The sequence below is a fragment of the Capricornis sumatraensis genome, chromosome 12 (genome assembly GCF_032405125.1).
Source record: "Capricornis sumatraensis isolate serow.1 chromosome 12, serow.2, whole genome shotgun sequence".
In the NCBI taxonomy this organism is placed as follows: domain Eukaryota; kingdom Metazoa; phylum Chordata; class Mammalia; order Artiodactyla; family Bovidae; genus Capricornis; species Capricornis sumatraensis.
Window position 1 is genome coordinate 45,592,097 of NC_091080.1, and position 14,709 is coordinate 45,606,805.

A 14,709-nucleotide genomic window follows, 5' to 3' on the forward strand; every position below is an offset into this window, starting at 1 on the left:
CATAGTACTCCATGTTCTCACTACTGAGGGCACAGGTTCAATCCCTGGTCAGGGAAGCAATATCCCACAAGCCACACAGTGTGTCCAAAAAAAGAAAAAGAAATTAAGTTTTGAGGAATGAATTAACTTGCCCAGATCACACAGTATGGAATGGAGAATCTGAGACAGAAGCCCTTGCAGGCCAACTCTGGAGCCCCACCACTGACTGTGGTACCATTGAGCCTTTCTGATGCTGACCTATAACTATGGTCTTTATAGCAAGATGTTATGTTGGGAATTACAGTCAGTAAGACATCAGACATCAAATTTGTAAAGGTGAATTGCTAACTAACCCTAATCCTCACCACAGATCACTTTTTCCAAAGTAAGCTGTCAGGAGAGTTTAGATCTTTGGTTCCCTAACTAGCCTTGGGGTAAAGGATGGAAGCTGGACTCAAAGGAGGCAGAGGAGGGATGGTGAGGGTGGGGGTGAGAAGCCATCTGTGCTCTTCTACCTGCCATGAGGACTGTGGGTGGACAGAGGGAAAAGTGGACAGAAAGAGACCACCCAGAGAACTGAGAGTTTGGAGATAGAGGAAGAATATTTGACTCCTTTTGAAGTGTGGTGTTGGAGAAGACTCTTGAGAGTCCCTTGGACTGCAAGGAGATCCAACCAGTCCATCCTAAAGGAGATCAGTCCTGGGTGTTCATTGGAAGGACTGATGTTGAAGCTGAAACTCCAATATTTTGGCCACCTGATGTGAAGAGCTGACTCATTTGAAAAGACCCTGATGCTGGGAAAGATCGAAGGCAGGAGGAGAAGGGGACAACAGAGGATGAGATGGTTGGATGGCATCACTGACATGACGGACATAAGTTTGAGTGAACTCCGGGAGTTGGTGATGGACAGGGAGGCCTGGTGTGCTGCAGTGCATGGGGTCACAAACAGTTGGACACGACTGAGTGACTGAACTGAACTGAGCTGATTTGACTCCTGCTGGGGAATCTAAGGAGCCAGGAAAAAGTCATGGATTGAATAGACGCCAGGAGATGGCTGTTACGTTGGAGTCGGACATGGCCCAAGTGGGAGAGATAGGGTGCTCCGTGGCTGTGGAGCAGGAGGACCCTCTAAGAGCAGTGGGGCTCTCCCCACCCCCCAGGCCCACCTGCCCTCCCTGTATTACTGAAAGCAAGCGAGGCCAAACAATTCTACACGGCTGGAGTTTGTAGCAGACAAGGTTCATTATGGGGCAAAGCAAGGAGAAAGTGGTAGTGATGGGGGCCAACTACTGAGCCTGCATGCCACAACCAGAGAGTCTGTGCCCTGAACGAAGATCCCACATGATGCAACTAAGACCTGACACAGCCAAATAAACAAATACATATTAAAAAGAAAAAAGAGTATGTGCTTAGTAAGGAGAAAAAGAGGTTTGGTTCTTAACCTTAAGTTTACAATTTAATTGACGACTAAACATTAAGCTGACCAGAACACAGTGGCTCTTATGATAGAAACTTGAGTGAATGAATGACTCAGTGGCTCTTATGATAGAAACTTGAGTGAACGAATGACTCAGTGGACCAAAAGGTGCTTGCAGGAAGTTCAGATGCTTTAGGAAAAGGGCAGTCACCCATCACTGGGTCGAGTAGTCACAGTTTCAGAGAGGAAGTGGGGCTTGCCTATTTAAAAGAAGACAAATTTTCAGGTAATTTGTGGTGAAGGCACCATAGGAGCTGGGGCTTCATTATAAATCCAAATAGCTTTGTGAGGGCTTCCCTGGTGGCTCAGCTGGTGAAGAATCTGCCTGTGATGCAGGAAACATGGGTTGGATCCCTCGGTGGGGAAGATCCCTTGGAGAAGGAAATGGAAACCCACTCTAGTCTTCTGTATTCTCCATTCCAGTATGGAGAATCCCATGGACAGTGGGGCCTGGTGGGCTACAGTCCATGGGGTCGCAAAGAGGCGGACAGAACTGAGCAACTAAGCCCCCATGCATAGTTATTTCAACATTTAAAGCCTTATCTTGGGGACATCTTTGCTGTGTCACTTTTCTCTTAAGTGAGTTGAGCGCCTTTTCAAATGCTGACTGATACCTTGTGAAACTGCTCTGGCTCTGACATTCCTCTTTCCGTTTGGAAGACAGAGGAAGGGCCCTGCCGGTCAGGGTCACGCGTTTCCGCTGGAGCGCTGCCTTGACCCTGGATGGCTGGCGTGGCCCTGCTCTGGTGCTGCGCCGACAGCGTCGTCCCAGGCACGTGCGGCCCGTTCCTCCGCTCTGTTTCCGAAAAGAGCCCGGGGCGGCGCGGGGACACTTCCTCCTCCTGGAAGAGAGACCAGCTCGGCCTCTGGGAGGGGGCTCCAGGCCTTCCAGTGTGGTGGACACCCCCTCCCGCCCCCAGCCCTCCTGTCTGCCGTCCCAGGGCTCCAGGGCCTTGGCCTCCTCTGTGGAGAAAGGCGGGTCTTCCTCGAAACTGACGACAGTGTGAACCCAGCAGTGGGGCCTGAGATCGTGCGCCCGGACGTGGTGCTGTCTTCACACGGGAAGGGAATTCCAGCGGTAAATTTGGAGGTTCCTTTAGCGGTCGCGCCTTGTCCTGGTCTGGAGGTGTACCCCTCCTGTGCACGGACTTTGGGGGTTCAGTAAGGAACTGACCAAAACAAAGTGAGTCACTAGAGTCCGAAGGGGTAGCTCTCTCACGGGGCTCCCATCCACGTGACGCTCCCGGCACCTCCTCCGTGCGCGCTCCGGGGAGAGGGAGGCGAGTGCTCCGCAGGCCCGATGGTCCCAGCCGCTCCCCCCACCCCGCCCAGTCCTGAGCTCCCCGCCCGCCCCGCCCACAGTCCCGCTGGCCCCACAGTCCCGCTGGCCCCGCAGCCCCGCCAGGAGCCCTGCGCGCCCGCGGGGCGTGGAGAGGTGGAGGCTCCGCCCGCGCCCCACCCACGGGCCAGGCCCCGGGGCCCTGCCGCGGCCGCGGGGCGGGCGGAGCCAGTGCCCGGGTGGCGCGCGCCGCAGCTGTCTCTTCGGGCACCGCGCGGGCCATGGCGTCCCCAGGATTCTCGGCGCCCGGCGGGGTGGCGGTGGTCGGCAGGTGAGGGCTCGAACCAGCGTGCCCGGGAGGGTGGCAGGTGGGCGCGGTCGTCATCGCCCGGGGGGCTGGCGGCGCGGCTCCGATGACCCCAGCGCGCCTCCCCAGGACTGGGCCGGGCCGGGCCGGTCCTTCGGGCCCCGCTGCAGCCCGGTTGCTGCGCGATGAGGTTGCGGGCTGAGTTGGGTGATGCGGGCCGGGCGGGGACGGTGGCAGTGGGCGCTGCGAGCGGACTTGGGGCTGTCGGGCCGCGGATCCGCACAGGTGTGTTGTCTCCTTTCCCGTCCGAGGGATGGGCGCGCAGAGGGGCGGCGCGGCCGCGATCTGGGTCAGGCGGGGCGCGGGCGCGGCGGGAGGGTCTTGTGCGCTCGGGCCTGAGGCTGTTGCTGGGCGACCCCGCCTGGCCGGGGAGGGGTGGGGACCCACTGTGCGATCCGGATCCAGAGCCATGCCTCCTGCACGGCGAGGGCGCCCTATCCCCAGGGCATCCGGGTTCTCCGGGACTTGGGTGTCGGGTTAGCAGCTCAAGTCCCATCCACGGTTTCCTGGTTGGTGCTCTATCCTCTTTTAAAACTCCTGCAGTTTTCATTTTTTAAAGAAGGCGTCCACGTGCACCTCTCCGTTGGTAAGCTGGCATAGCGAACTACCCACTGGTCGGTACTTCTTGTTGGTCATCAGGCACACCTTCTGGGAGGCTCGGTGTCGGGTTACGCTGCCCAGGGGCTGGCCTGCCTGACCAGTCACAGCGCGTCCTGAAATAAGTCTGAAATAAGTCGTGTCCAGGCACCTCCTTGAAGCCCGTTCGAGGAAGGGGTCAGGGTGCTTTCTGTCAGCTTCCCTTGCAGGGAGCAGTGGCTTTACCTGTGCTCGTGTGCTTTCCAGGCACGAGGGCTACTACTGCCTGCCTCCTGAAGGGATATAAAATATAGAAGAAAGTGCACTTTGTCCTGGGTGTGGTGACCTTGCTTGCTTTGCAGCCTTTGTCACGGTCAAGTGTGTATCAACCACAGGCTGAGACTGGCCTGCTTGCTGGCACCCAACAGTGTTCAGCGGAGTCTAGAGTTGACAGTACAGGGGACCCTTGGACCACTGGCAGGTGGAGGACACCCACCTGTCCATTCCCACCAGAGAAGCCAGGGTAATTTACCCTTGGTTCCTCTGCATCAGTGGTACCCAACTGCAGATCCCAAGTTTTGTAGTATTTACCATTTAAAAAAGCCTGCTTATAGGTGGGCGCCGAGAGTCCAACTCCTGTTGTTCCAGGGTCCCTATGCCTTTCTCCAGCTCTTGATTGTTGTGCAAAGGAGCCGTGCTCTGGGAGTCAGTTTATTGCCAATTCCCTAAGTTGATTGACTGCAAGAAATTGCAGAAAGCGAAGAGGAACTAAAGATCCTCGATGAAAGTGAAAGAAGAATGAAAAAGTTGGCTTAAAACTCAACATTCAAAAAACTAAAATCATGGCATCTGGTCCCATCACTTCATGGCAAATAGATGGGGAAACAGTGGAAACAGTGACAGACTTTTATTTTTTTGGTCTCCAAAATCACTGCAGATGGTGACTGTAGCCATGAAATTAAAGACGCTTTCTCCTTGGAAGAAAATTTATCACCAACCTAGACAGCATATTCAAAAGCAGAGACATTACTTTGCCAACAAAGGTCCATCTAGTCAAGGCTATGGTTTTTCCAGTATCATGTGTGGATGTGAGAATTGGACTATAAAGTAAGCTGAGTGCCAAAGAATTGGTGCTTTTGAGCTGTAGCATTGAAGAAGACTCTTGAGAGTCCCTTGGACTGCAAGGAGATCCAACCAGTCCATCCTAAAGGAAATCAGTCCTGAATATTCATTGGGAGGACTGATGTTGAAGCTGAAACTCCAATACTTTGGCCACCTGATGCAAAGGACTGACTCATTTGAAAAGACCCTGATGCTGGGAAAGATTGAAGGCAGGAGGAGAAGGGGCCAACCGAGGATGAGATAGTTGGATGGCATCACCGACTCTATGGACATGAGTTTAAGTAAGCTCTTGGAGTTGGTGATGGACAGGGAGGCCTGGCGTGCAGCAGTCCCTAGGGTGGCAAAAAGTCAGACATGACTGAGCAACTGAACTGACTGACTGAACCTCCCTCACCTTTAACACCTCAGGAAGCAGCCATCTCTACTTTTGGGGTGTCCCTGCTTCCCTTCCCTTCTCCCTCCCCCCTCCCTCTCCCCTCCTGTCCCCTCTGGCCCCTTTCTCTCTCCTGTCTCCCCTCCTGTACCTCTTGTCTTTCTCTCTCCCAACCCTATAGGTGGCTGGTGAGTGTGAATTAACTGCTAAAATCTGGTAAAGTTTTTGCATTTCATTCTTGGGTTTCAACAAACCAATACAGGGGCCCGGGTTCCACCCTTGGTCAGGGAACTAGATCCTGCATGCCTCAACTAATACCTGGTGCAGTCAAGTACATAAATAAATATATATATAAAAAATAGCATCTCCCTTGTGGGATTGTTTTCAGATTAATAGAGGTAAGACGTGTACAGTTTTAACATCATCATCTCAAGTCGTGGTAGGAAAAACTGAGGAGGTGGGGGAGATGCTGTCTCTTTTCTCCGGGTCTGGGACTCAGCCAGCACTGGTCAGTTGGGGGTCCCTGGTGCGTGGACGCCCTGCCCCTCCCTGCTGCCCCCCGGGTCTGGAGGGCACTGCAGTGAGGACCCAGGACCTCTTGTGTGGAAGCAACATTTTAAGTGGATACTGCTGTCAAAACGTGGAGTTGTAAGTCATGAGGTGTTTCAGTAACAGGATGCTGTGTGCTCTGACACTGGGCTGGTGCGGAGTGGCTCCACTTTCCAGCTGACCTGCGCCTCTGCCTTCTTTCCCTGCAGCGGGCTCATTGGGCGGAGCTGGGCCATGCTGTTCGCCAGTGCAGGCTTCAGGGTGAAACTGTTCGACATTGAGCCTCGGCAGGTGACCGATGCGCTGGTTAGCCTCAGGTGAGTCCCCTGCACGTGCGGAGGCCCTGCGGCCTCAGCCCATCTGTTCGAGCCCTTGAGGCTGGGGTCCTCCTTCTGTGGGGTTGTAGCCTCGGAGCCGGTGAAGCAAGGCTGAGTGAGATGTGATGTGGATCCATCCCACAGCAGGGGCTCAGACTGTGAGGACAGACTTCCGGGGGGAGAGATGTACGAGGGGGCTGGAGGAACCCAGTGTAGACCCTCGACTTGTGGCCCAAGTGAGTGAGCAGGTGAATGGTTCTGTGCCACATGCCCGGGAGCTGCACTGGCCCTCCCCTGCAGGCACGGAGGTCCTGAAGTCCTCAGCTGTGTTCTTACCTGTTGCTCTGTATGGCAGGACCGGGATTAACTGGGGTGAGTGTTGTCTGAGGTGTGAGAGTGTGCGTACTTAGCAGATGCTGAGCGTTGAGCCCACAGAGGGTGGTGTTTTAGGGACCACCTCAGGAACAAAAAGAGTAAGAACCAAAGGAAAAAGGCTGAGACAGGGAGGCCAAAGACAGAAGGACAAACTAATTCATGGGTTGCCCCCGCTATGATGCTGTCACTGATCACGGCTCTGATCATCTCAGGCCTTGTCAGGTAGTTACTCTCCTGGTTGGGGGCATAGCTGTGAGCATTAATTTGAATGTGCAATTTGTGTAACAGAAGATGCTTTATCATTGGCTCTTTGAGAAGACAAATATATAGGGCATGATGTCAGGCTCTAGGCCTCGAGAAATTACATATCTTAGGCCAACTTTGTTGTGTAGCAGATAAGAACCCAAAACCCAGAGAAGTAAAGTTGCTTCTTACGTAGAGTAACAGATAGCTGGTGACTAGGTAAAACAGCTTTCAAATTGTGATGCTGGAAACTTCTGAAAGTCCCTGGGATGGCAAGGAGATCAAACCTGTCAATCCTAAAGGAAATCAGTCCTGAATATTCATTGGAAGGACTGATGCTGAAGCTGAAGCTGAAGCTCCAACACGTTGGCCATGTGATGTGAAGAGCCAACTCAGTGGAAAGACCCTGATGCTGGGAAAGATTGAAGGCAGGAGGAGAAGGGGACAACAGAGGATGAGATGGTTGGATGATATCACCAACATAATGGACAGGAGTTTGAGCAAACTCTGGGAGATAGTCAAGGACAAGGAAGCCTGGTGTGCTGCAGTCCATGGGGTCGTGAACAGTCAGACACAACTGAACGACTAAACAACAACTGATGAAACATCAATTGAAAGAAGCAAAAAGCAAAAAATGAAACAACCACCATAAAGCTAAACACTCCCCAATGCTTTGTTCTGTGCCATTAGGGAAGGAGGGGGACTTGGCACATGGATCTGTTTCCAGGCATGTGCCACTCACCAGGAACACGTGGATGAACAAGACAGAGCTAGTCCTACACATCAGGACAAGTTCAGCCTGGTGATCCTACCATATGAATTCTCATAGTGACCCCCACAAGGCAAGACCTCATGTGGCCACAAAGCCTAAAATACTACAATGTGGCTCTTTACAAAAGATTCTCAACCCACATGTTTAAAAGTTGAGATTCTGGTCTCCACTCCTGATGTGTGGGCTTTCCTAAATCAAGCTGTTCTCTGACCCCAGTGCCTGTCCTGCAACTCAGGTCAGCCCTGAGACAGCATCATGTCCGGCAGGTGGGGGTCTCCATCCTACAGGACTGCCCCACCCCTCACACTTCAGACTCCAGCTCAGTCCAGTTGTCATCTGTGCTCCCAACCTCCTGGCTGTGGTTCCTACCATCCCTTCTTGGGTTTGCTTTACTGGCTAGAGTGGCTCCCAGACTCAGGAGACCAGTTACTCAGTAGATTACTGGTTTTTCACAAATGGAATTAGGGCTACTGCAACCAAGCAACTCAAGCTTGGGACTTGAACCCATGGTCTTTTAACTGAGATCACACACCTGGTCTCGAGACTTAAGAAGCTCAGGTTCTTTATGTCTCCTTGAGAATTCAGTGAGAGACAAAGCGACAGGGAAGTGGATTTATTTAGAGAGAAACACACTTCACAGACAGAGTGGGGGCCATCTCAGAAGGCGAGAGCCACCCCAGAGTAGAGGGTTGTTAGCTTTCATGTGCTCAGTCGTGTCTGACTCTTTGCAACCTCACAGTCTGTAGCCTGCCAGGCTCCTCTGTCTGCGGAATTCTCTAGGCAAGAATACTGGAGCCAGTTGCCATTTCCTTCTCTAGGGCATCTTCTGGACCCAAGGATCAAACTCTGGTCTCCTGCATTGTAGGCAGATTCTTTACTACTGTAACACCTTACTTATTTTATAGGGGTGGGTAATTTCATAGGCTTCCAGGCAAGAATACTGGAGTGGGTTGCCATTTCCTTCTCCAGGAGATCTTCCCGACCCAGGGATTGAACCCGTGTCTCTGGCAGATGTTTTATCATCTGAGCCACCAGGGAAGTCAATTTCATAGGCTTAATGAGTGGGAGGAGTATTCCAGTTCTTTTGGTGAAGGGATGGGGACTGTCATGGTGCCTGGTGGTGTGTCACTTAGCATGCTGATGTGTTAAGAGTGATTGCCTGCAATGTGGGAGACCTGGGTTCGATCCCTGGGTTGGGAAGATCCCCTGAAGAAGGCAAAGGCTACCCACTCCAGTATTCTGACCAAGAGAATTCCATGGACTGTATAGTCCATGGGGTTGCAAAGAGACGGACACAACTGAGTGACTGACTTTCACACACTGAGGCTCAGGGTCTAGTGGGAGTCAACTTGCCTGCCATCTTGGACCCAGTTGGTTTGGTTCTAATCTGTTTATGTCGTGTTCTGGGGCTGTGTCACTGTTTTAAAGGTTGTGCCCTTCCTTCCTGTTTCACTTCCAGTCAACAGCAGGATGAAGAAATACACAGGAGACATGTGGGAGGCGGGGAGCTTTCCTGCCCTCTGGTGTCCCCCCTCCCTGTATATCCACCTGTTCAACCTGGAGGCTCTCTGAACTCCCTTTTTGAGTTTTTTGGTGGCTCTGACACTTAGACACTATTGATTAAATCACTGGTGATTGTACTCAGCCTCCAGCTCCTCTCCCTCTCCTGAAGTCAGGGGCAGGACTTCAAGTGTTGGCCCTGAAATTACTGGGTTGGTGACACAAGCAACCAGCCCTGTCCTGAGGTGCTTTCAAAAGTCACCTCATTAACATACCAAAAGACACTTTATCGCTCCCCTTCACAGGATGTTCCAAGGAGTTTTAGGAGCTCTGTGTCAGCACCTTGAACACCAGTTCAAAGATGTATGTCACAACATCGCAATAGTAATAGATGCGAAGATGAAAATATTAATATTAACACATTTTGCAGTGGTTTATCCCTATAAGATGAAAATATTAATATTAACACATTTTGCGGTGTTTTATCCCTATTGTTAAGTCACCAAGTTGTGTCCGACTCTGTGACCCCATGGACTGTAGCTCTTCTGTCCATGGGATTCTCCAGGCAAGAACACTGGAGTGGATTGCCACTTTCTTCTCTAGGGGATCTTCCTGAGCCAGGGATCAAACCCACGTCTCCTGCATTACTGCTGAGCCACCAGGTTTATCACTGTAGGCATGGAGAAATGGTCCTTTCTTTGCTTCTAGGTTCTTTGGGTGATCTGAGAATTAAACTGATGTAAGGCAGATTGCCTGGAAAATCCCATGGACGGAGGAGCCTGGAAGGCTGCGTTCCATGGGGTCGCTAAGGGTCAGACACAACTGAGGGACTTCACTTTCACTTTTCACTTTCATGCATTGGAGAAGGAAATGGCAACCCACTCCAGTGTTCTTGCCTGGAGAATCCTAGGGACGGGGGAGCCTGATGGGCTGCCGTCTATGGGGTCGCACAGAGTTGGACACGACTGAAGTGACTTAGCTGCAGCAGCAGCAGCAAGGCAGATTAATAGGAGAAAAACAAATGTTATTCTACGTGGATGGGAGCCCCGTGAAGCAGTGGGGACCCACAAGGAAGCGAGGGGCTGAGGCTTCTGTAAGGCCTGGTGGGTGGAGGGGCGGTCAGGATGTGGGGAGGCAGAGGAGGCCTTTCCCAGGAGGGAGAGGAGACCTGGCCTGCTGTGTGGGTGTTTCTCGGGTGAAACACTCTTCTGATCCAGGCCCACCCCCAACCCCTACCCCCGCCCCCCACCCCGCCCCGAAGTATAAACATAGGCAGTTGAAGGCAAGTTTAGGAGAAGCTCTTGAACCCGCTGGGTTTTGATTGCCTTTAGGTCAGAATAGTCCTTGTGCCACGGTGGCATCTTTTGGGGTGAAAAAACCCACTCCCCTTCGTTGCCTTGTGTGTTTGGTGATCTCTGAGCTCACATGCATTGGCTCTAATCTGTGGAAACCCAGGGCCTGCACCCATCCTGGTGAATGTTCCACGGGGGGTTTTCTGTCTGGGACAGACTGGGGTCTTACATTGTCTTCTTCACACCTGACCTGGGGTCTCAGGCCCAGGTGCCCCCTACATGTACCCTCAGGGCAACCCTGCCTTTTGCTGGTTTCAGTTCTTTCATTTTTTTAGTTGATAAATATTTTCTAATGAAACAGCTCCTTTTAAATTTCTAGGTTTTCTCTTTTTAAAATTGTTATTCAGTTGCTCAGTAATGTCTGACTCTTGCTACTGCCTGGACTGCAGCATGCCAGGCTTCCCTGTCCTTCATAGTCTCCCGGAGTTTGCTCAGACTCACGTCCATTGAGTCAGTGATACCATCCAACCATCTCATACTCTGTTGCCCCCTTCTCCTCCTGCCTGCAATCTTTCCCAGCATCAGGGTCTTTTCCAGTGAGTCAGTTCTTCACAAAGTATTGGAGCTTCAGCTTCAGGTGGCCAAAGTATTGGAGCTTCAGCTTCAGCATCAGTCCTTCCAGTGAATATTCAGGACTGATTTCCTTTAGGATTGACTGGTTTGATCTCCTTGCTGTACAAGGGACTCTCAAGAGTCTTCTTGAACACCACAGTCCAAAAGCATCAATTCTTTGGTGCTTAGCCTTCTTTACGGTTCAACTCTCACATCTGTACATGACTATTGGGGAAACCATAGCTTTGATATATGGACATTTGTTGGCAAAGTAACGTCTCTGCTTTTTAATAAACTGTCTAGGTTTGTCATGGCTTTTCTTCCTAGCTGTGGAGTTCATATAATTTTCACACATCACAAAGTACTCCCAAGCATTTAAAAATGTAAAAATCACCCTTATCTCTCAGGCCACAGGGCAATAGTGGACTCTGGTTTGCTGACTGATGTACTTTTCAGTTCCGTTATAGTTTCATCTCTTATGTTGTAGATCCAGTTCCACTGCACCTGTAACCAAGAGAAAACTAAGATCCCTAATTGAAAAGTTCTTTGCCCTATCTCTTGGGGTCTTTATATTGATAGACTTTATTGTTTAAGTGTGTCATGAAAGAGTTTGGCCACTTTTTAAAGTCCTTTCAGGCATCAAGGAGAACATAGGGAAACTGTAAATAAGGTTTTCTTTTTCTTAGGCTAGATTAAAGGCTTTCCTATAATATTTTCCTACTACTTTGCTTAATTAAGAGCTAATATTTTAAGTATTATTGGTGGCCAGTTAAATTGAGCTTTTGGAGATCAGCCTAAGATTTTTTAACCAAGGAACAAACAAGCAACACCCCTTCCAAAAATCAGTTAGCAGCCTTATTTAGGAAAAGCAAATGTCCTGAATTATGTGTCTTTGCTCATGAGTGGCTTTCTTTCTAGTCCCACCCCGCTCCCCTCACCACGTGTAAGCTGACTGCACTTTAATGTGCAGAACTGGTTGTGCTTCTCTGGCAGGAAGCAGGATTTCAGGGTATCTCGTGACACCTCTGCTCAAGTTTTTGCTGGCGAAGCTGCCAGGAGGATCAGCTGTGAGTCGTGTCTCCTCACTGTCCTGATAGGGGAGAGGTACACTCACTTTTAGGTCTTATGACTTGTCTGAGTCCACCTACATCCCTTTTTTTTTTTTAAGTTAGGGAACTAAAAGATCTCTCATGCCACAACTAAGACCCAGCACAGCCAAATAAATATTTTAAAAAAGAGGCAGCAGCAGCAGTATAAACAGTGTATCTTCCTGACTAGATTGAATTGACTGGTGTTTGGGGAGAATGGATATATGTATATGTGTGGCTGAGTCCCATTGCTGTCCACCTCATCTTTTTCTAACAGAGTGGGAAAACGAGTCTCTTAAAACCTCAAGTATTCAAACTCGTAACAGGGAACTTGACCTTGGAAAAGCCTATTAGCAGATACTTCGCTGCTTGGCTTTTGTTCTCCAGCAAATGCTCAATGCTTGGCCTGTGTTAGGGCTCAAGAATTTGAGAGGGTGGTTGTATTTCAAGAAGAAAAACACAGGTCGAGTAAACAAAGTTGAAATGTGGACTCATATTGGGAGTGTTTTGTTTCTCATGACTTGTGTTCAGTTTCATATCCATGTGGTGACATGCCGGGGTTGCCTCTTGGGACCAGGACCCCAGCCTGGGCCGTGGTGACATCTGAGTGAAAGCCCCACGTGGGGGCGGAGGGCCAGCTGCCCATCTGCCTGGAGCCCTGGCTGAAATCGCCATCTTTGGGTGAACTCTGCTCGTGTCTCAACTGCCATCTCTCTCATGTGGCGATGGTCATTCTGAACTTGAGTCACTGAAAATGGATCTGCTTTTCCACGTGGACATGGATTTAGTAGACCAGCAGAAGTGGTCTCTGAAAACTGTGTGGCTGCCCTGGGCTCTGTTGCCTCGGTAGCTGAACTTCCTATCCCGACAGCTGGGTCTCTGACTCGGTTAACTTGCCACCCAGATCTGTGCATTTGCTTCAACATCTTGAACCTGGATTTGATCTGGATTCCTCTGGACTGGTCTGGTTTGAAGCTGCCTTTTAGTTGTCCACGTAGCTTTGGTTGGAATAATTGAGGTTAATAGATCACAGAATGGCCTCCCATGGCTCCCATCCAAGTCTTGCTACAGTCACTGAAAAATGTATGCAATCTGGGTGTAACCATAAGAAACATGCACAAGACATTCATGGAGAAATTTTTTTTAATTTGATTAATTAATTTTTATTTTTGGCTCTGCTGGGTCTCCGTTGCAGCACAGGCTTTTCCCTAGTTGTGGCGCGTGGGGGCTGCTCTCCAGTTGTGGTGTGCGGGCTTCTCATGGTGGCTTCTCTTGTTTCTAGGTGCACGGGCTTAGTAGTGGTGGGTCCCAGGCTCAAGAGCACAGGCTCAGTAGTTGTGGCGCACAGGCTTAGTCATCCCATAGCATGTAAGATCTTCCTGCACCAGGGATCCAACCCAAGTCTCCTTCATTGGCAGGCAGATTCTTTATCACTGAGCCACCAGGGAAGCCATCGCCGAGAGATTTTTTTCAGCTGTATGAAGGCCAGTAAAGAAGAAATAAGTTAGCCGGCGGGAGCCTGTCTGCAGGGATGTAACCAGGAGGGTGCAGGGCATTGGGTGACCGGACCTCCCTGGGCTGAGAAGTTCAAGTGACCTGAGTGCTGTCGCCAGAAGCTGACTCCAAGGGGCCGTGGGTTCTGTGGGTCATTGAACCTGACGTATCTGTGTATTCACAGGTCATGCTGTCCCTTGGCTGTCACTAGGACAGTCCAGATGATTGCTTCACGTCACTTATTGACTCTTCTTCCCAAACAGGAATGGTTTCCTCTTTTCTGATTTGTGAAAGTTGTTATTGTTGTTCAGTTGCTAAGTCAGGTCTGACTCTTTTCGATCCCGTGGACTACAGCATGCCAGGCTACCCTGTCCTTTACCATCTCCTAGAATTTGCTCAAACTCATGCCCATTGAGTAGGTGATGCCATCCAACCATCTTATCCTCTGTTGCCCCCTTCTCCTCCTGCCTTCAATCTTTCCCAGCATCAGGGTCTTTTCCAATGAATCAGTTCTTCGTATCAGGTGGCCAAAGTATTGGAGCTTCAGCTTCAGCCTCAGTCCTTCCAGTGAATATTCAGGGTAGATTTCCTTTAGGATTGACTGGTTGGATCTTGCTGCATCAGTTCTTCAGTGCTCAGCCTTCTTTATGGTCCGACTCTCACATATCCTAATTGTACACTTAAAACTGGGGAGAAGCCAGAGTACTTTGACTGTCCCTGGCTGGTGGGGTGAGGAGTGACTGCTCTTGGGTTCGGGGAGTCACACCGACGTCCCCGTCCTGTGGGCTCCAGGCGTGTGGACACATGTGTTCCCTGGGTGGAAGAGCTGTGAAGGCTCACATAGGATTAAGTAGGGTGTGGACACAGGAATATGAGTTCTGGTCGCTTCTCCCTGTGAGGTTTCCCTCGGGCAGTGGGTCTGGGCATGCAGATTCCCAGGTCTCCTGTGGCACAGACAGAGGGATGGTCTGCCTGCAGCATACTGGCCTTTATCCGCCTCTGGGGAGGTTTTCAGGTTGAGGTGTCCAAGGTGCTGGGCCGGTCACCCTCATGAGTAAGTGGTGTGTTGGGGGGTCCGTCGGCAGACTGGGGACCGGGCCCTGTGCTGTCAAGCAGAAGTCTCAGTTCAGTTCACTCAGTGTGTCCAACTCTGCGACCCCATGGACTGCAGCACGCCAGGCCTCCCAGTCCATCACCATCTCCCGAAGCTTGCTCAAACTCATGTCCATTGAGTTGCTGATGCCATCCAACCATCTCATCCTCTGTTGTCCCCTTCTCCTGCCTTCAATCTTTC

The 14,709-nt window shown here is 50.9% G+C and overlaps 1 protein-coding gene across 3 annotated transcripts in view; it reads left to right on the plus strand.

The window, feature by feature from the left end:
* The first annotated feature begins 2,990 nt into the window (after window positions 1-2,990).
* CRYL1 (crystallin lambda 1) overlaps window positions 2,991-14,709 on the plus strand; it is a 57,567-nt gene continuing 45,848 nt past the window's right edge. For 2 of the 3 annotated variants that reach the window (XM_068984564.1, XM_068984566.1), the window contains exons 1-2: window positions 2,991-3,066; window positions 5,932-6,039. In XM_068984564.1, coding sequence (XP_068840665.1) covers window positions 3,017-3,066; window positions 5,932-6,039 — 158 coding nt within the window. In that variant the 5' untranslated portion in view covers window positions 2,991-3,016. The remainder of the gene's footprint in view (window positions 3,067-5,931; window positions 6,040-14,709) is intronic. The other variant, XM_068984565.1, reaches the window with a different exon arrangement.